The sequence below is a fragment of the Hyposmocoma kahamanoa genome, unplaced genomic scaffold, assembly GCF_003589595.1.
Source record: "Hyposmocoma kahamanoa isolate Upper Pololo Valley unplaced genomic scaffold, ASM358959v1 81, whole genome shotgun sequence".
NCBI lineage: Eukaryota > Metazoa > Arthropoda > Insecta > Lepidoptera > Cosmopterigidae > Hyposmocoma > Hyposmocoma kahamanoa.
Genome location: NW_020654080.1, coordinates 5,332,538 through 5,358,769, shown reverse-complemented (window position 1 = coordinate 5,358,769; position 26,232 = coordinate 5,332,538). Strand labels below are relative to the sequence as shown.

General features: G+C 37.0%; 1 protein-coding gene across 2 annotated transcripts in view; it reads left to right on the top strand.

Moving 5' to 3' along the window:
- The window catches only part of LOC113234193 (prolactin-releasing peptide receptor-like), a 142,551-nt gene that overhangs the window by 113,246 nt on the left and 3,073 nt on the right, over positions 1-26,232 (top strand). Inside the window, exons 1-2 of one of the 2 annotated variants that reach the window (XM_026469494.1) lie at positions 19,905-19,972; positions 21,358-22,908. In XM_026469494.1, the coding sequence (XP_026325279.1) occupies positions 21,602-22,900 (1,299 nt within the window). In that variant the 5' untranslated portion in view covers positions 19,905-19,972; positions 21,358-21,601 and the 3' untranslated portion in view covers positions 22,901-22,908. Of the gene's footprint in view, positions 1-19,904; positions 19,973-21,357; positions 22,909-26,232 lie in introns of those variants that run through there. The other variant, XM_026469493.1, reaches the window with a different exon arrangement.

Below are 26,232 nucleotides of genomic sequence, written 5' to 3'. Positions count from 1 at the left end.
ACCGCTACCATGAGACCTGTGAAAAGCGTATAACAACGGGCCGGTCATGTCTACAGGAGAACTGATGGTTAATAGAGCAGGCAGCAAACGTAATTTAGACGTGGTGCGGCAAAATGAAACAACGACCTTAATGCAACGATGCTGCCTTCATCGTCATCTTACCTTTATATCGTCCTGTTTTCTGGAGCCATATATTTTTTTAAACTTTGAATTGTTCTGGAAATTTGTTTTCCTTCACTTCCGTTTGTTCGATCTGTTGTCACACCCATCAAAATTCTTGATAGAAGAGGACGTGCCCATAAATCAAAAATAACCTTCATTTCATCATTCTTCAAAAGTGTCCATGTTGTTCAACTTCACGTCGAGAACTATTAAATTATATAGGTAGTTCGAGAGAACAGGCGTCTAAGGGAGTACTGCGTATTGTGTTATTTAGTTTTATAGGAACTGTTTTATAATTATTGTACCTTTTTTATACCATTATTATTTGTTAATACGTTGACCCCATGCGAGTAATTTCGAATTGACAAATATACGCGATTCAGAGGGTCTACTCTCAATCTCCGTCCGAAACAATTACTGTCAAATAAGTATTATTCGACAAAATTAAAAGACAAGTGTCCAGTATGAAGCTTCATTCGCATCACGTCACGGAGATCGAGAGTAGACCCCCAGAACCGAAAAAATAGTTTCATTTGCAGTGTGCAGCAATCGCGAAAACCTAAAAACTCGGTAACAATAAAGATCAATATTAGTTTTTCAGAGCAATTCACATTCATACGGGCTATACAGATACAAGACTCTGATAACCAGAAAAATGGCACCTACTTCCGTGAAGGAATAAATTTATCTTTTAAAAGGGTAAACGTTGTTAGGCAAAATGCCCCGAGCCACGACCCTCTACGGGTATCTTGTTTTTCTTTTCCACAGTAATTTTGTATACACTTTCCTTTATTTAATAATGAATAAAATACATAATTGTAATAAAATTATGAAATATTGAGCCAATTATTTTGTTGTTTCCGTCAAATAACCTCGCAAATATTAATATGAACAAAAAAGGAAAACAACAACTCTTGTGACGACAATCGAATGGCTGAGTATAACAAAAGAAGTGCGTCGTACATTGCTATGGTACAATGACAATAAATATATATTTAAAAAAGATTGTATTATTACAAATCTATAATTTTAAATTGTATTTAATTACCATTTATTGGCATGCGTCACGACCCGACTACCACATTCTGGTTTGGGAGAACGATTGCTTCTTTGATAAGATTATACTTCATTGAGGAATTCCATGGGTAATACTTGCTTCTGAGTTCTGCATTTTAGATATAACCCTGTATGTTTACCTATGTAAGTAGCAGTAGATCTCCTTGTTAAAGTGTTCGTCCAGGGAAGTACTGCCACCTTACCTATTTCTGCCGCCAAGCAGTAATGTGAGCATTACTGCATTCCGATTAAGAAGGATAAAGGATGCGGGAGAAATTACAGGTACACGAGACTTGTCAACTTATGTCTCAGGGTGATGAGTGCAGTGGCAGTGCCCATAAGATCTTTGCAATTTAAAGCTCTGAATGGACCTGCAACGGTTATGGATAGGCGTGTCGCTTACCACCAGGCTCACGACTTGTTCGTCCCGCCCCTTGGTATCATAAATATTTTCTGCAATCGTTGCGCAATGAGGGTTCTTCAAGTCGAGTCCCGTATCGAGTGGCCTAAGTAATAGTTACGAAATTTTAAGACCTAATTATGTAATGGCTACATACAATACTTCTTCTACGGGTCTATTAAAATAATGAAACACAACCAATATTTAATATACATATATATTATAAACAATCCACGACAAAAAACTACAACGAGAGCCAAATGAACTCTACAAAACAACAAAAAACCAAAGAGACGGAATAGAAGGGTCTGTGATTGGTCAAGTATCGCATATAGTTTAACCAATCAGGAAGCAGTAGAGAGAGAGAGACAGACAGAAGTCATATTTGATATTTTAATTAATAACCTTACCTCCGGTTAAAAAAAATCGACCTCAAAAGTCATTCATCCCCTAGTTTGCCACCCTTAGGAGTGGAATATTTTCTTGAAATTGAAATGGGACTATATCTGAGGTACCGCCTCTGCCTCCGTGGCCGAACGGTTACTACGCCGGACTGCCACGCAGAGGTCCCAGGTTCGATTCCCGGGCCGGGAAAAATATTTGTATGGCTTACGTTTATTTCTCTCGTGAGTTTGGGTGTAATTTGTGGTTGTCTATGTGTGTGCCTATGGCACCCACGACACAGGGTTTCCCTAGTGCGGGGCTATGTCGAGTGTGTGCGTTATTATTATTATTACCTTCTTTCCAACAAAAAAGAACCATCAAAATTGGCTCACAAATGGCGGAGTTATTGCATAACATACATACAAAAAAAATAAAAACATACAGACGAATTGAGAACCTCCTCCCTCATAGATAATAGAATTTCTATGTTATAATTCACAGAATTTTTCTAGGTTAGGTATAATTGTCAAATTAAAGTAAAGGAGTAGAAAAAATATCTGCCATCGTTACAACGTCGCAAAAGAAAACAAACCTTGCTTCTATAGTTAAGAAAACTTAAGCGATAAAAGCCTAAATATAAAAATGCTTTTACTTTTATTAGTAAGTAAACACGACTAGGGGAAATAACTTGGTTCCTGAAAAAAAAAAACAGTCACGTCAATAACGTCATAGGAAGCTGAAAATGACAAGAATTACCATCTCCCGACAATATGATATGGGTTTTTTTGTAATGCAACGAAAGGATTTTATTCACGATGAAATATGGGAAAAGTTCCTCTTGTAGTTGTCAATTGAAGCGTATTTCCTCCTACTGCGGGTTGATAGTAAATAAAAGGCTGTACTTGTATAGTGAAAAGGTTTTTCACAACTCAGTGAGTTCTTACAGATACATGATTCTTCAAGAAAACCGTATACATGTACTTACTATGTAAAATCACGATCTTTTTATTAGACAATTAGTTAAAATTCATTGGTACAATAATCAGTATAGCGTACTAAAACATTCGACCTCAAAAGTTCGTAGAATTACATCTATTTGCCAAGTTTTATTGAAACCGGAAAGTATGCGAAAGTGACATTTTGTTGTAGATCTTTAGGGATAAATAGCAATGACCTGCAACCATCCTCCATCACATTAATGATGCTGGCATTCTTGTCCATATTGATCGGTCAAATTCGATCAGTCGTCGGCTGATGGTGGATCTCACGTCATAAACATACGTCAGAGTTTATCAGCTGTAATCAGAATTATTGCCCTGCACTTAAAGGTTTAACTATATTAGACAGCGAACATGGTAAACGTTTCACGATAAGATAAGACTGCCGAAATTTATCGAATGTTTTGTTAGGTAGTTTGAATATCACACATGTACGAGCTCGGAAAACGGAAGCGATGCGATCGTAACGTTTATTCCGACGCTTTCCTACTCTTTGAATTTTTTATTTGCCGAAACGATATTCTGTGTTACCTAATCATGTGAATTACCAAACGTCGATGTAGAAAATTCCCTGCACCATTTATGTGTGAGCTCAAACCACGGACACTCGAATTCATTCAGAAATTGATTTCTCACGCAGAGTACAGAGTGCTTACTACATAGAGTGCATATGCAGACACAATACATCACTCCTGATATCGATTGCAACGAGTTTCTTCTTATTCTTTTTATTTTATAAGTCTAATGGCTCAAACCTTTCTCCTCATTACCTCTCAAGCAGATGCCGTGGGTTCGAATCCGGAACCGATACGGAACCTCTGACGTTCTCAAAATTTATGTGCAAAAATTGAATATGAAATTTACAATGAGCTTTTCGGTGAAGGAAGACATTGTGATGAAACTGAGTGTCGAAGAAGGTTCACAACACTTGAAAACCCGTGAAATCCGCATTGGGCTAGCGTCGAGGACTATGGCCTAAACCTTCACCTAAGAGGAGACCCTTGCCCAGCAATGGGACGTTTAAATGGATTGATGATAATGGAAGTGATTGAAATAATAATAACATTGGTAATAACGCGCACAAACTCATAGCTCCGCACTAGGGAAACCCTGTATTGCAGGGGCCATTGGACACACATATAGACAACCACGTATTACACTCAACCTCTCGAGATAAATAAATGCAGGCCATACAAATATTTATCCCGGCCCGGGAACCGTTCGACCAGCTAGGCCGTACTGCCTTTGAGGCAGTTAACGATGATGTATGCCAGATGTGGAGAAAAGAAAGGTACGTCGTGCATTCTTGGATCCCCTTTCATGCATACCAGACACGAGTTCATTTTATATGAAAACTATTCCTCCAAATACAACAAGCATAGAACGACTGTATTTTTAACCGACTTAAAAAAAGGAGGAGGTTCTCAATTCGACTGTATGTTCTTTTTTTCTTTTTTTTTGTATATATGTTACGCGATAACTCCGGTATTTGTGAACCGATTTTCATGATTCTTCTTTTTGTTGGAAAAAGGGTACTTCCATAGTGGTCCCATTTCATTTTGACGACAATCATCCACCTCGAAGGGGGCTGTTCACGCATGAAGATTCATTTTTATAAATAGCGCCTAACTTTAATTTAGGAGCAATTACTTTAATGGTTGATTTTGCTATTTCTCTAATTCAAGGCGTTTTTCTCTCAATATACTTTGAGGTTTATTACGATTACGATTTTTATTATCTCTAGTGTCAAGTCCTGTGTAGTGGCGAACTAGGGGATATTTCAATCAAACTTAGCAAATAGACGTAATTCCACGTACTTTTGGGGTCGGTTTTTTTAGTAAGTACTCTATACTGAGATTATTATCTTTTACCAAGCCTCAAAGTCATGCCTAAAACGATATTAATGTCACTAAAGTGACAAAGAGGTTTCATGATTGTTTATAAGAGGATGTTATATCTGCTGCCGGTACTTTCTTTTTTATTCAAATCCGCCGAGGTTGGTAAAATTGATTTATCTGAAAGGCAGAAATATGAACAAACAATAAAACATTACTTATTTGCCTTATTCCCGCTTTGAAGTATAAACGCCCAGTTACACGAGGAGAAAGTTTTCGTGCGACCACAGTTACCACGCCTTCGTATACATTAATGGCGAATCTGAATTCTATTTACTAGGCAACAACATTTAAATTCCTCTGAATAAAATAAACCGCGCGGGCGCCGCGCGGGCCACCGCGTAGACCAAATTCAAGTAAGGCTCGACCGCGTGAGCGGGACGCTCATTTAAAGTAAAACGTAAGGTGTAAATAAATAAAGGTTATTTTGCCATGACAGTTAGACGCACGCGGTCGCTGCGCGACGGTAATGCGGACTCCGCTCGGTGACCGCGCGGCGGCTGCGTGGGATGAGCGCGATTAAATTCGTGTCGAATACATGCGCCCTAAAGGTGGTGCTGAAATCATAGGCAGGTGGGACTTGTCAATTTATGCGTCTATGTGAATGACAGGCGCAGTGTCAGTGTCCTTCGGCGATTTAAAGCTCTGAGTGGAACTGCTACAGGCGTGTCGATTAACACTAGGCGCACGACTTGTTTGTCCTGTCTTTTTATCATAAAAAACCCTTGTAGCATGAATTTCTTTTTTTTACCTGACTGGTCCAGTTGTTTGCACTTTAAGCGCTGAACGAGGAGGTCCCGGGTTCGATTTCCCGGTAGCACCATTTTGGGAAATTAACTTTGCTAAATAGGTTTTGTTCTGGATATTCTGAGTAGTGCCCGAATGTGAATAATGTTGCTCTGGTACTCATAGTTCAGGACATTTCCTGGTTTGAGACCAGGTAACTGGTGCAATGGGCCATTAAACAAAAAATAAACAAAGCCCCAATTGTGTTTATCGTCAAATGGCTGCTTGATTCCGCATAACAGTGAAATTGTTTAATCAATTACTTTAAAAACAATATATCCCACTACTATTACAATAGTGTTGTAACTCAAAAAGAGGACGTTCTCAGAATCGATGAAAAACGAATTACTCACTTCCTGCAAAAAAATCATTACATTTATATGTTATAGTTTATTATAGACACTTAAACAATTTATCAAATATATTTAACAATAAAATGGAAAAAATAATTTCATGTTTTTCAATAAGGATTATTTTGGCCAGACTAGCTCACATAAAGTATGTCTCATTTTGAGTTAAGTAGATGTCTTTTGATTGTTTCTTACAATATTCTAACGACGGTTGTTTTGAAGTGTAGAGAATCAAGTTTTACGTTCAGTAATGATAATATCATATGTAATGATAATATTATATTATAATATTAAATTTCACATATTTTGAGTTACAACACTATTGTATTGGCAGTGCGATATAGTAAAATTCGGGATCAGACACGATACGGTGTGAAAACGCTATTCCTAAAAAAATTCACGATAGAAAAAAACAAACTTACCTCGAAATTTTACAAAAAAACCGCTTATTCAATAGGTACTTTACATATACCCGTGACTTTTTTTTATATCAACTAAACTAAATAGAACATGTATAGTATACGATACACATTTTTTCAAATGGCATTCATATCGTTTGAAAAAAATAAATTCTGAAATAAAGCCAGTGTCCCTGCTGCTCGACCCAAGTAAAATGAACCGTATTAGTACTAGTAAAATGTGAATTCGAACTAAGGTAGTAAAAACTCTTAAGAATATGCTATGGCATGAACACAATTCGTTATCGGCATATCAGTAAACTAATTGAAAATTAAATCTAAAATTCTTTTTTAAACAAACCAACATTTATGTTTTTACTTGTTTACGGGAGAAATATGCGGTGGTACTTACCCAAGTGAGTTCTGTTCAGGTTACTCCTATTATTGACCGACTTGAAAAAAGGAGGGAGTTTTCCATTCGATTGTATTTTTTGTATATTACATGATTACGCCGACATTGTGAACCGATTTCGATGATTCTTTTCTTATTGAAAAGGGTACCTCAGTAGTAGTCTCATTCAAATTGAAGGTTGGCAAATTAGGGGATGAATCTGGTTTATTGAATTTCACCGATTTAACTGATTTCAATAGATCTGGGCACATGAGCACTGGATGTAATTCCAATGAAAATAAAATGTACATACGCCAGCACATCAAGCTATAGATTGACGTATCTTGTTCCGTTGCACTGGAGGCGATTTCCTAACAAAAATGTGTAGTCTGGTGTGCCGTTGTCCGTACAATTAAAAGTGTTACAAGAACAAAATTTAAATCATTGCGATTCGTTTTCTGATGAAATCGGCACGGCGTGTATGGGTTGGCGCTTCTCTATTGCTTCCACGCACCGGCTGAGACTCTAGGCATTTGGTCGTACCTACTTCGCCCAGCTCCATATTGTTACAATAATTTTATATAAAATACCTTTCGTTTGATGTCTTTTTGTTTTGTTTGCAAAATCTGATATGCCTATGTATTGCAGTGATCAAATATCGCATCTGTGTTTCTGACACTTGATAATACTGAACACAATCTCGACTGGGGCGTTACGAGCCTTATCTAAATGCGATTTATCACCGCAATAAATGTCTCGTAAATACATGGTCTTCACGTATCTGAACAAACATGTGCGAATTGAATGCCTGGTTGATTTATGTTCGTGATCGGATATGATTTGTATCGTCAACCCTTAACCCGTTCATATAAATAATGTTAATGGTGCACAAAGCAGGTAAACAATAATAATAACGCACGCACTCAACATAGCCCCGCATTAGGGAAACCTGTGTCGCGGGTGCCATGGACACACACATAGACATACAAATTATACCCTAACTCACAATAAAAATAAATGTAGGCCTGTATAAACCTGGGACCTCTGCGTGGAAGTCAGTGGTAACCGTTCGTCCATGGAGGCAGTTAACACACATCAGTAAGCAGTATATAAGTTGAACAGAATAATTTAAACAAAATTTCATAAAACATACTGTATAACATACATGCTTGTAGTTACGTACCAAATAGACAGGGTGATTTTTAAAATACCAACAATGTCGCAAGAATATATTACATCATAAACAACAACTTTTGTTCCATAACTTTTTACAAAACATAATAAATTTACCAAAAATTAAATGTAATGTGTTTGTTGTGCTATCTGACTGTTTTTAGATCTGTATTTGGTAGAATAACTTCAAACGTGCAAGCATCCACCGCAATTAGTGTTGCCCAATGCAAGCCCAAGACGAGACTACCTGTCTGGATCAGATCTAATTTAGATAACCAATAGCGCGCGCTTATTTCAATTTTATCGCGCGCGTCGCGACTATCATGCGTAGCAATGCTACGGGGGCTGGTCTTGGTTTTGGTTTCGGTCTTGCTGCATGAGTCTCACCAGTCTTGCAATTCTTGGAATTACCGTTGCTACTTATTAGATATGCAAATAAATATACGACGTCAATTATCGTAAACTGCAGGCTATCATAATGTTTGACGATGACCGGTATCGTAAAAGTCATTAATAACAATGAATAAGTAACAAACAACAAACAAACTTTAAACAATTGAAAAGATGAATGAAGCGTTGAAGAGCCGATCCACAGACACACTATTGAGATTCAATTGCCATTACAAGTAAATTTTATCAGAATAACTATGGAGTCCCAACGGAATAATAATGGCCAGTGGTTTCAAAATAAAAAAAACAAAATTGGGACCCAAAAGTATGGACCTGAGACGCGAGCCCGTACAAATCGGTGCGACGCGGCTTAGCCCGTGATATCAATCCATCTTCAAATTTACTGATCTTTTGAAAACGTTATTTAACAACAAACGTATACGCTGTTTGCCACAAAAGACCAAACATATTTCAACCTTGTCCTCGATAGCGAACAATCATAACAAAAAATAATTATAGCACAAAAATATTCTATAACTACGATAGCTATCTGAATTGTCAAACTTTTTATTACATCCATTTACCACACAAACTTGTGTACAATTTTCTAATACAAATGTACATAATGTGTTTTGTTTGTTTTCTGACCCATAAAAACGAATACAATAATTGATTAAGATGCGAAAAAATAGCTTAACTTCCAAAGTAAATATATCATTCGAAAGTTTTGCAAAGTTTCGACAAAAAAACATGAATAAAATATTACTTTTCTCCATCAAAGCAGAATACGTAATGGTACCGTAATTGAAATCTAATACAAATATTACTTTTCCGGAGGTCTGATAAATCAAAAGGAATGAAGGAATCCTATTAATTTTTTACAGTAACTCAGAATTGTCCAAGCGTATACGATTGCAAATTAATCGGCTTTTCTTGGGGGACAAGTTCCGTAAAAAAGTTCAATGGTTTCAAAACAACAAGGGATTATGGTTGACAATAATTATCCTTTAGGTAGTTTCAAACGTAATTATATTTACACACATGTTATACTATTTCAGAATATAAATAGTATAACTAACTAGGTTTAAAAAAACGTGTCTAATTTTTTCCTATTCAAATTGTAGGTTCCACTTTTTCGTGTTTTGCAATTTCAGTCAATTGTACGACGCAATAAAGACTGATTTACCACTTCACACAAATTGTCTTGTCGAAGACTATTGTACGTTAGTAAGCAAATTATTTATTTATTAATATAATTATTAAAGTATAACTTTAAAAAAGGCGCTATTGATTGAAATTCAGTGTTAAAAAATGTTTAAAAAATCATTTTATTCCTGTAAGTATGAATGTTTGAAGTTGTTTTGTCTAACAATTAAATCTGACCTTGATGCACAAAACAGTTTACAATCAGTGGTACGCCAATAAATGTTACAATTTATGGTTTTAATCTAGGATGTAAACCTAACATGCCTATATACATACAGCATGATCATTCAGCTCCTAAACATTAATACTAAACAGTTTCTTCAACATGTGTATATGGATAAAAATTAAATAATGTATAAAAGCTTAAAAACTAGTGGAAATAAAAATACAAATGATGAGTAATGAGAAGACGAGACGAAGTATTTCCGAACATTGTTACGAAACCTGTAGATGTTGTTGTTAAAAACATTAATGAAACCTCCAGTTTCTGATGCTATTAATTAATTATACTTTCGGTACATTCTCGTCAAGGGATTATAAAAAGAAGTAAGTATTATTTTTGTATACGCATGTAGTACAAATGTTTTATGGTGACGGGGATTTGGTTAAGCTAAGCTCTTAAGTACTATTGTTATTTTCATAGGACACTATCAATATTGTGGCTCCGTACGGACCCACAATTTTCGCCGTGTCAGTGTACCACATATAGATAAATTTGATAAATTTTTATCGTTTGTTCATTGTTGTATCTAGAAATAATATTATTGGATCATAATGAGATTGATTTGTGAGACTTATCACAAGATCAAAATTGTCCTTACAGATAACGTTGATTATGGCGGCATGTTGAGTTAAATAAAAAAAAATACTTTTAAAAGGAATTATAAACTTATATTTGTCAAAAATCTTAAAAACTAAGAATAAGGAACATAAAGTTCTTCAGGAAAAAAAAACATTAACAAAAACATATTGTATTTTAGCCTTCTGAAGTACAGTCTTCAAAAAATTACAAAATCTAAGAACTTTTTAATTTGATTTTTTTACAATAAAATAAATGCGCATTAGACCTCAATCTCACCCGTGTATACACCTAAATAATGACAATTCGCACGCGCCTTGACTTTTCAAGGCCCAAGTTATATCGTTCGAGGAATAAGTCAGCATGTCATGCAGTCAGTGAATTCCACTCCATAGCCGTTCGCCATATAAATGTGGAAGCGTTGGAATATCAGCTTATATCTCAGCCCACGCCTTGTCCCTCGTTGATGGAAAGGGGAAGGTAGAATTAAACCAGACTTGTGATTGGTACAGTTTTAATTATTTGGGGCACATATGGAACAGAAAACAATGCGATGTTTTTCACATAAAAAAACTTTGCAGACCGAACCAGTTAGGTATTATAACAAAACGAAACAAATTATGATAAAAATTAAAGGCAAAACCTCAATAACTTGATGTAATATTTTTGACATAAACTCAAACGACATAAGTACAGAATTAAACCAATATATAAATCAATGAGTTTTTAGTTACTACCTACACAAAAAAAACTTACTTGAGTAAAAATTGCACACTCACAATAGTATTAACTATTATGGGTGGGTAAAAAAAAATGCGGCAATATCTTGTCACTGTTTGCAGACACTAAAGAATTAGGCAGGAACACGGTAGGAGGTAACGTTTTAGATGCGTTTAGTATAAACAAAAATGTGACTCAGCATGGATCCGTTCGGACTCGGATAGTATTTAAGAGGGAGCAAAGAAAAAAATCCTAATCTTCGATTTGATTTTGGAGGGATATATCCACTTTAAAGTTAAAAATTAAATATTGTATGAGTAACTACACGATATATTCAAGCATAGACATTAATCAGAAACATAAAACAATAAAGTTTCCTCGATAGATAAAAATCACGATATGACCTCTAATTTTCACATTTTTTCGATTTATCCTCGAAATGCTACAGGTTATTAGGACAAAAATTAGATAATTAATATAATTAATTATATTTAAGCATGATCGACAACTGTCACTACAGATTTTTTTTTAACCCCTTTAGTTTTAGAATTATTCCGCTAAAACGAATTTGGTACTTTTAATACGCAAAATTCAACATCTCCTGTCGCATGTCACGCGAACTTCAGGCATATATTTGTTTCACAAATTTGGGCGGAGCCAACGTCAAAACTTTTTTGGCATGCTCCCTCTTAAGGCTTAATATTAGATAATTTGTGTAATGGCGTGCTCACCAACAAACTTTCCAATTTTTAAGTTGTATAGAATATCACGGAATACCACCAATGATATTCAAACATATTTTTATGAAATTACTCCATTACTCCACTAATTTGTTGTAATTATTAATACAAATATGCAACACTAATCAATTCGTGCAAGCAATCCGTTGTTTTGGTTGTTTGAAGGTGCGCTGGTTCGAATCCAGAGGGATCGAAAGAATTGTTCGTTGAGTTCGATCTTTGTATTACTAATTATAAAATTTGTTTCCAGTTTGGCGGGAATTTATAAAAAAAAAAGTTTATTTATAAAGACAAAAACAGAACAATTGTTCCGTTACTAGATATCACAAAAAAAATCTTATCTTAGAACACTCAGACCAAAAATAATAATAGAAAAGTTTCTCTAAATTCCCAGCCCAGAGTGCAGGTTGATGCTGTCGATATTGTTTTTTAATATACCAGGTTCTTTTTTATAATATCAAGTGAGGGGGCGAAAAGTCGTGCGCCTGATGGTAAGCTATAGGTCCATAACAGTTGCAGCACCACTCAGAGTTTTAAATCGCAAAGATCTGAGGGGCATTGCCACTGCGCCCATCACCTTGAGACATAAGTTGACAAGTCTCATGTGCTTGTAATTTCATCAGCACCCTTACCCTTCAAAACTGGAACACAGTACCGCTGACATTAGTGCTTGGCGGCAGAAATAGGTAAGGTGGCAGTAGTACTTCCCTAGACGAACTCTTTCACAAGGAGGTCTACAGCTACTAAAAGTGACGGGACGAACAGTCATGCGCCTGGTGGTAAGTGACAGGCCCGTCCATAAAAATTGCAGTGAAACTCAGAGCTTTAAATCGCATAGACCTGCCAGGCACTGCCACTGCGCCAGTCTAAGACTTAAGTTAAAAAGTCCCACATGCCTGTAATTTCACTAGCACCCTTCAAAACCGTAATGCAGTAATGGTCACATTACTGGTGAGTGGCAGAAATAGATAAGATGGTAGTACTTTTCTGGACGAACTCTTTCACAATTTGCTCTACTGCTACTATAATAACACTAACACTCTTACTAGTGCTAGTAACGTGAAAACAGAAAATGTTATTCTAAAATTAGCTATGTCAGTATCTAGAGATTTATATCACAAAGGAAACCAGATGTTAGTTTTCCCATAATTTACGTCGGCCAAAGTCCGACGCCCTGCAGATACGATAAATTGAACGTATCAGAACAATAAAAAAACCTTTGTTGTACCTAAAAACCGATGATATTATAATAATATATATGCTTTAAAAACATATACGCTTATATAAATATTATAATTATATATATTTTTTTTATATTTTATTTTATATTAGGCCTTTTTTTAAAGTTTGTACACACTTTATAGACTAACATGTATAATAATATAAGAAAAAAACGTACTTAAACCATTGACCCAAACTTACACATAATTATTTACACGTATTGTCTGCGCATGTGACGCAACGTGGGTATCCGGTAACCGGCCTCGAAACGTCAGTTCTTGATACCTTTCGACTAAAACTCCTCCTTCATGAAGGTCGACAGATGTTCAGTTGGTACTATCGCCACAAATGAAGTGACTTTGGCTTTCACACGTACATATATACGTAGGAACGTACATATATACATATATACAATATCCGAAGACTTTGTGAAGTAATGAAGACGTGACACGTATAACAACGTCGCGTCGTCAGTGCCAATGGACGCAATAGATGATTAGGGCTGTGCCACTAAGACTACGTCTGGTACACTTCTTTCTTTTCTTTTGAAACCGGCCTCGTCATACTCGTTTTAAGTAGTACCCAGTGACGGGAAGAACAAGTCGTGCGCCTGGTGTTAAGCGACATGCCTGTCCATAACAGTTGTAGTGTCGCTCAGTGGTTTAAATCGCAAAGATCTGAAGGGCACTGCCACAGCGCCCGTCATCCTGAGACATAAGAAAGTCCCATGTGTCTGTAATTTCACCAGTTTGTCCTTCAAAACCGGAACGCAGTACCTAATCGAACACTTGACTGCAGAAATTGGTAAGGTACGTCCCTAATGGTACTTCCCTAGACGAACTCTTTCACAAGGAAGTCTACTACTACGAAAAGATGTGTTAGAAGTGGCTACTGTTGACAAACCTTAAGTAAATATTTCAAACTTATATCTAGAAAACAAAGTGTATTAGTATGACAAACTAAAATACATATAATCCAGATATGCTCCAGAAACCGAAATATATCTTACTAGGGTAGAAATATTCCAAGCTGGGAGTAATAAGATCTCACGCTCAATAGTGCAAATCATTCTCGATATTTGGAGATTTTATCGGGACATATAAAATCCATTTTACTTAAATTCCGTATCGTATTTTAGATTTTATACATTTAAGACGGCGTTGGACTACCAGTGGGAAACCTATTCTTACGTGAGAGACCGACGGTTCGAATTTCTGTGGACTTTCCTGTAGACTTTAATTTCTAAGTTCGGTGCATTTGTGAATGTGCAGTAGCAATATCTCTCACGAACGGCAAAGAAAAAAGGCCTTATTAATGAGTCTTCTATGTCGAAGGTTTACAACCCTTCAAAAAGACGGTGATGTTGAAACAGGGAATACTATGCGTTAAAGATCATGACCCATAAACCGACCCGGCTAATGGATGTTTGCTTACAAAAACCACATGTTAAAACACACATTTAGTTAAAAAAAAATATTGGAAATCTACGAAGTTAACATATAACAGGGCTGTAAAGATTTGATATTAAACATATTTTTTTTAAATTAAGTGATAACCCTAATTAGGTTATTGTCAGTCTTTCTAACAAATAAATATCATCACAATCGTACTCTGCGCAATCAGTTGTAATACGAATAAGACCAAAATCGTTCGCTGGGTGATAAAAATGGGATAAGTAACATTATTTGATCCTCAAAGATATAATTGATCTATTGGAAATGTGCACTTTTTTAAAATAAACGATATTTTTTATGTTTGATATATACATTAATTGTTCCGTCTATATTCGTTGATCCACATATAAATCATATATGAACTAATAATATAATAATAACGCACACACTCAACATAGCCTCGCGCTAGGGAAACCCTGTGTCGCGGGTGCCATGAACACACACATAGATAACCACAAATTACCCACCCAAACTCACGAGAGAAATAAATGTAGGCCTTACAAACATTTCTCCCGCCCCGGGAATAGAACCTGGGACCTCTGCGTGGCAGTCCGGCATGGTAACCGTTCGGCCACGGAGGCAGTCAATTGCAACTGCATTCAAGTAACACTATCATTATGTTTAAGCATACTAAATTAATACTTGATTTTCAAAAATAATATTTAGTCCCCTTTTTTATTATTGTTCTTTTCTTTTTACGATTGATGACAATTATAACTAGTATATCTTTTGATATTGATATTTTAGTAACTTTGGTTGCTTGGCATTCAGTAAGTTCGGTTAGTTCATGAAAAAGCAGTACGAGCCGAGCGAATGCCGCGGCAGCGGCCGGCGAGTATCAGAAGCAAATTTGATTCCGTTTCCGAACAGTAATCAACATATCTACACATACAGTAATCAACGTATCTTAATTTAATTTTAATGCTCATTTGTCTAGTTTTGAGGTCCGATACAAAATTTAAACATTTAGGGGGTTGATGTTGCTCGCTTCCGTAGGTTTACCCTCGAGACCCTACAAGTGCGCGGTGCCAAAGAGCAATAACTACTGGTGGTAAGCTTCGGCCGTGGCTAGTCATTTCCCTCCCGACACAGTCGAGTCGCCAAATGGTGTTTACCGTGTTCCGACTAGTGTTCGGGAGTTGCCATTAGGAGGTCGGGTCTGAACAGTTGCATTGCGTCTGACGACGAATTGCAGCTACTTGTACTGACACACGGAGCACTCGGTTCTGGAGGCTAGCGGGATCCGAAGCACGTTGCACCACTGACCAACCGTGGCATGTTGGGGGCCCAAGTAGCGGGAAAGCCACCCGTGAAGAGCTGCCCTGCCACCCAACGAATAATCCCGGAATGCTCCACCAGGGGGATTCGGGCGTCCCCGCGGTCTCCAAACCGATTCTACCCTCGTGTGGCAGTGTGAGCTTGCTGCTTGGTTGAACACGACGCAGTGCCTCGTTCAACTGCTTTTCTCCTGCCTATTCACTTTCCTAAAACACAAATGAAAAACAGAAACGGTAACAAGTTTACACAGCAGTTGCACGTCCTCCTATTAAAAGTGCACCTCACTAACATCTGAGGTCTGCACTCAAATCTCGATTCGGTCCACCATCATCTTGAAACCGATAAACCACAGCCGCTGTTCCTCATCGAGACGCAGATGTCCGACTGCCACGGCGTACCTCAGCTACCCCGGGTATACTCTGGAGGACAGGTTTCTACCTCATGCCGGAGTCTGTGTGTACGTTTGTGATGACATCTGTGTCAAGCGACCTTGAGGCACCGAGTTTTTCTGTTTTCTGGCTTATGGTGGACACTGGAGTTACACAAATAGTGTACTGCTGTGTTTACCGATCGCACAGTGGAGATCAAGAGACGACCAAGCTGTTCCAATATCTGAGCGAGAAGTCTGATGAGATTCAGCATACCCTCCAGCAGCGCAACTAGTCATTCTGGGGGGACTTTAATGCACACCATCAAGAATGGTTGTTCCCATACCAGAAGACCGATCACGCTGGGAGAGAGACGCGTAAACATGTCAGTGGCGCCACTAGGATACCAGATGTAAAATCTCATACGGCTAATTGCTTGGACCTTCTGCTGACAACTGATCCGGACCGATACTCTGTGGTTGTGGATGCCCCACTGGGTATTTCCGACCATTGTCTGCTGAAAACAGTATCCATATACTCCCCACCCGATTTGGGCCCTAGTGGTATGAGACGGATGTGGCGATATAAGTTAGCAGATTGGGACGAAATGCGCCATTTCTTTGCGTCATATCCCTGACAGGCGTGCTTTACTTCAGGAGACTTGTCGAGCTGTGCTGATTCTGTAGTCGAGGTCTTGCGTTTGGGTATAGAGTATTACATACCATACTCTGATGTACCCAATGGACCCCAACCTCGTCCATGGTTTAACGCTGATTGTGGTTGTGCTGAAGCACATAAACAGTCCGCGTACCAAGCTTGGGCAGATGCCCGACTACGCAAAGCTCCGAGTACTCAGAATTTGAAAAATGCTTTTAATAAGGCCGCCAAGAAGTGCAAAAACGTGTTACGTAGGGCCAAGTTCGACCATGTGCGCCGCATAGGGGCTAAGCTTGCTGCCTATCCAGCAGGCAGCAAATCCTTTCAATACCTGGCCAAAGCGGTAAAATCTAAATTCTTGTCGCTCATCTTTGCCACCTCTGCTGAGGCAGGATGGCTCGCTGGCTCATACTGCGGAAGAGAAGGCGAATCTCTTTGCCTCACTCTTTGCAGAGAGTTCGCGTCTGGATGCCGCAGGGAACCTACCACCTACTTTACCTCAGACTGGCTGCACTATGGCGCTAGTTCGTATTCGTCAAAAAGAGGTACTTAGCACTCTGCGAAATCTAGACGTGAATAAAGCTAGCGGGCCAGATGGAATTCCAGCAATAGTCCTGCTTAACTGTGCGCCTAAGTTGTCTCCTGTCCTCACACGCCTGTACCGCCTCTCACCTGAGACTGGGGTAGTTCCTAGGTCGTGGAAGCTTGCAAACGTGCAAACTGTACCAAAAAAAGGGAAGTAGAGTTGACTCTGTCAACTATATACCTATCTCAGTCACTTTCATACTCGTACTTAGCAAATAGACGTAATTCCACGTACTTTGAGGTCGGTTTTTTAGTACTCTGTACTGAGATTATTATAAGTTACAGTGTCCAATGTGCTAAATGTTCGATAAATAACTGAGCTGTCAATTCTAAGCAATACATTGCTTGTCATGTTAGCGGCATTAGATCCCCGTTTAAATATTAATCCGTAATGGACTTGTTTATAAATACTTTTACATTGGTTAGCTGGTTGAAAGTTTATAGGCAACGGCATCTATCGATCTAATGTAACATAACTTGCCTTTAATGTATAAGAATAATGTGTCCGACAACCACACCAATTGCCTGGTCTCAAACTAGGAAATTCCATATACTATAAGTACCAGAACATCCAAACCAGAACAAAGTTACAAAAGTTCGCTTTCCAATGTGGTCTTATCAAGAATCGAGCCCGGCATCTCCTCATCTATCGTCCACAGTATAAGCCATTGGGCCACCGAGTGTCGTCGTATATGGACGACAGATACAGGTTTCACTTCGGGTTAGACTAGCATCCCTGAAACCACATTTACACACCTTGTCTCTGCATCGTTGTACCTGAGTCCGAACTCGATTCCAGGACTTCCACATTGTCCACCGCAGATCGTAACCTGGGGGTAATTGGTCTTGAATAATGATGATATATGATAGCCCCGCACTAGAGAAGCTCTACATCGCGGGTGACATGGACACACACTTATATAACCACAAATTACTACCCAAACTCACGAGACAAATAAATGTAGAACCTCTGCGTGGCAGACTAGCATGGTAACGTTAAATTTTTAAAATGTGGTAAAGTTAAGTTTTTGTTAATTTAAGTTGTCACGATATGATTTCCACTTCTATCTACAATAGACATAATGACGTCTTTGGAATCTATTATACCCAGGTATTATCCTGGAAAAGGTATTAGGTATGACGAATTTGTTGGAGGAATCCATCGTTTATCGACGACAATTTGTTAAATCGAGCGTGTGACAATGTTACACGCAAGATGAGACGATTTCACAAGGGAATGAAATGTAAGATGATTGACTACAAAATTTGGCAAATTTTGCAATAAATAAGACGGAATATGCTAAGCGTCGAGGCTTTATATATACAGAAAATTTAGCACAAAAGGGCTTACCATATTTCAGTCGGTGATCATACTAACGACACAAGTATTGCATTTATGATACAAGAGTCCTACTTATGATACAATTTATGATCATGCTTATGTCACAACTCGCGCTCTTGGTGTAATAAGACCACATTAGCAAACTTTTCAGGAAAGAGATTTAAAGATTCTAAAAGTTAGAGAGTTATAAAATAGGATAACATTCATTTAATCATCAAAGATATAATTGATCTATTGTAAATGCGCAATGTGTTATATATCTTTTAAGTTTCGTATGTGTATATAGTAATTGTTCCGTCTATATTAGTTGATCTACGGATAAATTATAAATGAACTGCATTCAAGGTAACACTATCGTTATGTTTAAGAATACTAAATTAATATTTGATATTCAAAAATAATATTTGATCCTCTTTTTTCATAGAGGTCAAATCTTGGTTGCGCCCTCCATTCAGTAGATTAGGTTACTTAGTATATGAAAAAGCAGCACGAGCCGAGCGAGCAAAGCGTGCGCGCCGCGACAGCGAATTGGCTTGCGTTTCCGAGACTCAGTATGAAAGTATTCATTTATACAAATCAAACATTAGATCAGAACAGATTAAAATATGCATTGATTTAATTTATTTTATGTCTCAGAGAAAAGGGGTCTATCATTAAAAAAGATGACCGTTTAATTTTTTTACCTTCTGGTTTTGCAAATTTAATTGATCATGTATTTAAATACATGCCTTATAAAATTTCACAAATACATAATTAGTTTCATGTAGTTGTTATTATTTTTATTACCTTCATATTACATTTGGCTTTATACATACATCAAGGATAGGATTCGAAAAATTTTATTGACTAGTTCTTTTGATTAGTTGCCGTACCTAAAATGCGGAAACTTTTGGATTGTTTGACATAAAATTTCAAGGCAATTTTTTTTGTGATACTTATATGATATAATGACAACATCGGTGGCTCACCGGCTAGCACCAGTAGGGCTAGCGTGGTATGATGCGAATTGCGTAAGAGCGACATAAAGCGCTGGATTTCTATGCGAGAATAGCAGTATCTCGCGCTCTGAGTCGCTCTCGCGCAAGTCGCGTCCTTTCGTGCTAGCCCTACAGTTCGGGAAACGATCATTTCTAAATTTTTGTATCAGTAAAGCTCCTTGTGGAATAGTTCGTCCATGGAAGTACTGCGACGTTACATATGTTTGCCACCAAATAGTAATGTGAGAATTACTGCGTTCCGGTTTTGAAAATTAAGGGTGCTGGTAAAACTATAGGCACATGGGACTTGTAAACTTATATCTATAAGATTACAGGTGCAGTGGCAGTGTCCCTCAGATTTTTCCTATTTATAACTCTCAGTGGTAATGCAACTGTTATGGACATGTGTGTCGCTTACCACCAGGCGCACGCCTTGTTCGTCCAGTGATTGCCCCCGAGTTACTTTCGTTGCGCTGGTGCTCATAGTAAAAGGAATTTCCTGATCTGAGATAATACAAATACTAAGTATAACATATCCTCTTTTAATCTAGTACCCGCATTGGAAATTCACTGAATTCTTAAAACGAATGGAGACTTTCCAATACTGCTCATAAATATGAACTTAAAAACCAACCTGTAGCTAATTAACAATGTTTCTAAAATTAATTTACTATTGGTATTACTACTACACTTCAGATTCCGGAACGTTCTTATCAGAAGTACCAGGACCTCGGGTCTGACTACCTATTTGCACCCTTTGGAGTCGAAACCTTGACAAAGTCCCGGTGCCCTTATTTTTACAAAATTTTATCAAAAAAATTAATAGACTGATATATATAGAAAGGGGGGAACGCTGCCGCTGCCAACATCTTGGTCATTTTGTCACGAGGATCCAATTTTATTCATATAATTTTTTTATCGTATTTTTATATCTTACCTATCTGTAAATTATATTAAGTACTATAGAGTTAATTTGTATTTAAATTTTAAACGTAATACTCGGAGTGTTTTTCACTGTATATTGCGGCCGTGAACTATAATCCCACTTCAATTTATTTATGATATACATAATATAAATGTAACGCTGAGATATATCAGTTTTTTCCTTGCAACACATTTCATGAGCCTTGGCACGTTTAGATTTATTGTCGTCTACTTTTAGTAGATATTTTTATTATACTTTTTATGATTTTTGTATTTTACTGGATGTTTTTTTTAAATATCAAGTGCAGATACAAATCCAGGTCTCATTTTAATAATAATTGCGTAATGTGCCAGACATCACCAATTATTGGTCTCAAACAAGGAAATTCCCTGTTCCAGAGCAACAGAAATCTCCGGGGCGCTACTAAAATCCAAGACCAGAACCATTTCCCAAATTGGTGTTACCGAGAATCGAACCCGTGACCTCCTCATACAGTTTTCACAGTGCAAATCGATGGGCCACCGAGATCATCAAATATTAAAATTTTATTAGCAGATACGAAACGTATTTATGAGTAAAGTTTATGGATGACAATAATTAAGTTATTAATTACCATTCAATTTCTATTAAGTTTTCTATCTGTCTAGTACTGTTCCAAAGTCTTAATAAGTTTATTAAATCAATATTTTTCCGTTGTTTCAGATTTGGAGTTTGGAATTCGCAGAATGTAACAGTTGAGACTTGATTTACACAGAAAAGATGTGACATATACTCAAGCATCATCATATTATTGACAGAAACCAAAATATTTGCTCGAGAAAACAACTACACTATGAAAAATACTGCACTCAAGACACGAAGAAATCAGCGAATAAAACACCGGCCACTCAGACATGATACTAACCGACCTAATAAGGTTATGATGCCAAGTTAAGAAACTAGAATTATGCAGACCGAATCATGGACAGAAGCTAACAATGTTACCTCTAATGACACGTTCCTTAACGCAAGCGAAAATGCTAATATTACCACACACGATCCGATCGAAAATAAGGCTGTCCAAGCAATATTCTGTACAGCGTACACTATAATTTTCGTTGTAGGAATCTTTGGCAACGCTCTAGTATGTTACGCCGTTATCAGAAACCGAGCCATGCAAACTGTCACTAATCTGTTCATCACAAACCTCGCGTTATCGGATATACTTCTCTGTATATTCGCAGTTCCATTTACACCTCTTTACACGTTCCTAGGCAGATGGGTTTTCGGCAGTCTGTTATGCCATATCATGCCTTACGCCCAAGGTTGCAGCGTTTACATTTCTACTCTTACTTTGACTTCCATTGCCATTGATAGATTTTTCGTCATCATTTATCCATTTAAGCCTAGAATGAAAATCAAAACATGCATTGGCCTAATTATTTTCATATGGGTATTCGCACTATCTGTCACATTTCCTTATGGCTATTATATGTCTTTGAAAGATATTTATTGCGTAGAAGAATGGCCGTCAGATGAAATCCACAAAGCTTTTGGTGCAGTCACTACCATCATGCAATTTGTTCTCCCATTCATAGTTATGGCGTTTTGTTACACATGCGTTAGTATCAAATTGAATGATCGATTGAAGTCACGGCCGGGTAGTAAAAATAGCAAAAAGGATGATGCAGAGAGAGAAAGGAAAAGGAGAACCAATAGAATGCTGATTGCCATGGTGGCAATATTCGGTTTATCGTGGCTACCGTTAAACCTGATGAACATAAGTAGTGACTTCTACTCGATAGCCGAAGACTGGACTTATTATATGGTACTATTTTTCCTTACACACTTCATAGCTATGTCTTCCACATGCTACAATCCGTTCCTATATGCCTGGCTGAACGAGAATTTCCGTAAGGAATTCAAGCAGATTTTGCCCTGTTTAGGGGCTTTAGTCACTAAGAAGTCAAAGAGAAATTTTAATCAATCAGAAAGAACTGGTATGTTTCGTTCAGAAAAGACTTGCAACGGAAATGATACAATTCAAGAGTCTCTGATTTCGACAGCTAAAATGCCTTGTTTAAAATACAGGATGGAGTTTAATGATAATATGAAGGTTTATGAGGATGAAAGGGAGAACAATGTGAGTCCAGATGAGAAACCGGAAGACAATCCGAGTCCGAAAGAAGACTGCGTTAAGATGTACATGTTTGTAGATAAATCTGTAGTTAATTCTGATAAGGAACCCATCGTCTCAGCACTGTAGCTATAATGGTAAGTCATGTGTTATTTAATGATACCCGCTTCTATGGCAAACTCGGACCTGTAAGATAAAATATTGACAAATTCCAATTAATAATGAAAAAGATATGAAGAGGAAATGTAATTATAACAAGGAAATTCGGCAAATATGCAAACGGAATTGTATTATTTCCATAGTAATGGAATCTTCCTTTAGGCCATATCATATCATACCAATTTCCTCTAATAACTCGATGTAACTGAGCTTGTAACGCCGCTGAAAGAAAAACTGTTTTTTCTTGTAGCTCTGCAAAAGAGGGCCTTAACCCCTTATGGCCCTATTCTTAGAGAATACCTAGACTTCTCAGTCTAATTTAATACTTCAGAAAATTTTCCAAGTGTAGACATAACAACTCACGTAAGTTCATCGTATTCGTATTAATAATAAAGGAACGTTTACAAGAAAAATATGCAAACTTTATATAATAATTCCCTGCAAGACAATAGAAAACAAAATACTAGCAACTTTATGTCCCAAAATCATAAAATCTATTTAAGTGCACAGTACACAGATGCTATGTAAAATAATAAAAATCCGTTTCATTGTCAGCAATAACGTTAGTTACGACAAAAGTACTTTCGATTATTTATTGCGCGTTCCAACGCCGCGATGTAATCTTTTGTATTATGCTTTACGGCTTCACAATTGTCAGTTTTAAGCTATCATTATGTGGATTTTTTCGAACACTGCTTTAGCTGTAACGTACATAATGACCTATGTGACCTTGACCTCTTTGCTTTGTTTTCTTTATCAAGTTACAGTGGAATATGTCAACCGTTTCATGGCGTAAACTTTAGAGAACGAAAACTGAATAATCTTACATCAGATTATAGATATAAATATACTTTCTCTTGTATGTTCAAAATTAATAGATGTCAGATACAAACTGCCACTTTTTAAAACTGCAAATTTGAACGTTACGTAAATAAAGAAAAGTGCATATAGATTTTAAGACTTTCGTGGTTATTCACTAAATGATTATCACTAGTATCAGGTTTCTTACTACGGTATGACTTCTTTTTATTTTCCCGATATTTCGGAACGGTTGCACGCTCAACCCAGAGTCAACCCGTGACCATGGAGCGTGCAACCGTTCCGAAATATCGGGAAAATAAAAAGAAGTCATACCGTAGTAAGAAACCTGATACTAGTGATAATCATTTAAAGAAAAGTGCAGTTTACAAAAACTTTTCAAATTATTATTATACTTTAATATGCGTTCACCGTAAACTTAGCGATAGGATTTAAGTAAAAGATAAACTCATCATCCTATTCGACAGCCAGGCTCTTGTCAGTGTATATAACCACCTCACTATATATAAGCAGCTGCTGCTCACTTTAACATTCTTCTTCATTTGTTCACTGTACGCCATTCATCCTCTCTTTCTTTTTTCTTCTATCTTCCCCTCAATTATAACTTTCTTCCCCTCTATTCCAACATTTATTTATTTATTGTAAACATGTTTACACGGCATTACAGTTCCATAACCAATGCGTCGTGAAACCAAACTAATTAAAAAATAACAATAAAAAAATTAAAAAAAAACCAAACACTGAAATAATAAATTAAACTATAGCGCTATACTTGACTCACTATCATCCATCGCTTCACAAAATCTCAGGCATTCACAACACACAGCCGCCCATCGCCATGCAAACAGATCACACTCCGGTGCTGCTTTATAAATTCGTCACTACATAACAGACGTCCAAACATTTTTAACCTTTCGTTTACTATTTTCCTTCCAAAAATTTATCTCTTTTCTAACCCTTTTTAAAACTTGTTCATTAGATATTTTCTTTACCCACTTTATTTTCTTCATTCACCTCCAACACCACATTTCATATGATTCCAATCTCTCTGTATCTTTCTTTGTTATTGGCCAGGTCATGTATCGATACAATGCGACACTCCAGACATAGATTTTAATGAATCGTTTTTCAATCGCATTATGGCAAGGTAGTTTTGCTATTACGATTCTAGACTTTATGTCATTGGTTCATGTGGAGTCCTCTATAATAACACTATAAAGATATTTGAATTGCACCACCTGCTCTACTAGAAAGTAATTTATGATGGTTTTAATTTTGGTAGCATGTTTTGCAGTCACTAATATTTTGGTCTTATTTTTGTTAATCGTCTAAATAAAAACTACGCACATGAAAATTACGTTAGACGTTTATGCTACACGGGATAATAATATAATAATAATGTTTATTGTGTCAATACCATGGTATCAATAGCATGGTATCTTAAAATTACGTGACATTATTACACAAGGAACATATTAAGAAAAGGTTGAACTTCTGCGTACGTACTAGTTTAAAAAAACTGTATGTCAGTCGCTACGTCTTCCTCCGGAATTAGTTACAAACATTATAGTGCCCAACCTTCTACACAGTAAAAGAGTACAAGCAAAAGTATGACAAAGAAATAAGAAAAACATTTTTGTTTAGTTGGCTTAGTTGGCATAGCGTCTGGCACAGTATGCTAGGAGTTGTCGGTTTGAATCCGGCCGAATCGAAGGAATTTTTCTAAGTGTGTGATCTTTGTATTAATAATTATAACAAACTAGTGGAGTAATTTCACAAAATAAATTGAATGTCAATATAATACAAATTTAATTACAGTTAATAGCGACACCTCTAGCCAGAGCTGGTAACTGTAAGGTACCTAACTGGGTGACGAAATACTTTCATACATTTCTCACAGATGGCGCTACGGCTAAAAAGTCGTTAAAAACCGAATACAAAGATCCGACAACAAGCACATAGAGAAATTCGTGAGGTTCGCTGGTTCATTCCGTGGCTTACTTGGCATAGCGTATAGCGTTTGCTAGGAGACGTCGAAGGAATTAATAATTATAACACACTAGTAAAACCTTTTTAGTATGTTATAACAGTAATATTTGTATATTTATTTCATTGTAGTTTAGTAGGTTTTTTGCCAATATTTTATTTTACTGCCTGCTACTTTGGTTTTACGAGTCAAACACGTCTACGAGTTCCTCGAAATCTGCGTGAGATTTTTTAATTAGCCAATGAAACACGGACTGTCTCCCTAGACCTGCGGTTTTATCTAATATTAACTACTAGATCATTGTTTACTAGATCATGTGATAGTAAAATATTCGAATAGATTAACATTTTAAACGAAATAATCGTTTTTTTATTGAAGCATATGAAAACGTTACGGCGCCGAGGCAGCGATACGTGATTGCGAAATAATTTGCGATCATTTGATCCCTTGCTGTATCGTTATTACTTACTTAAGCTTTAGTTACGAAGTAATGTAT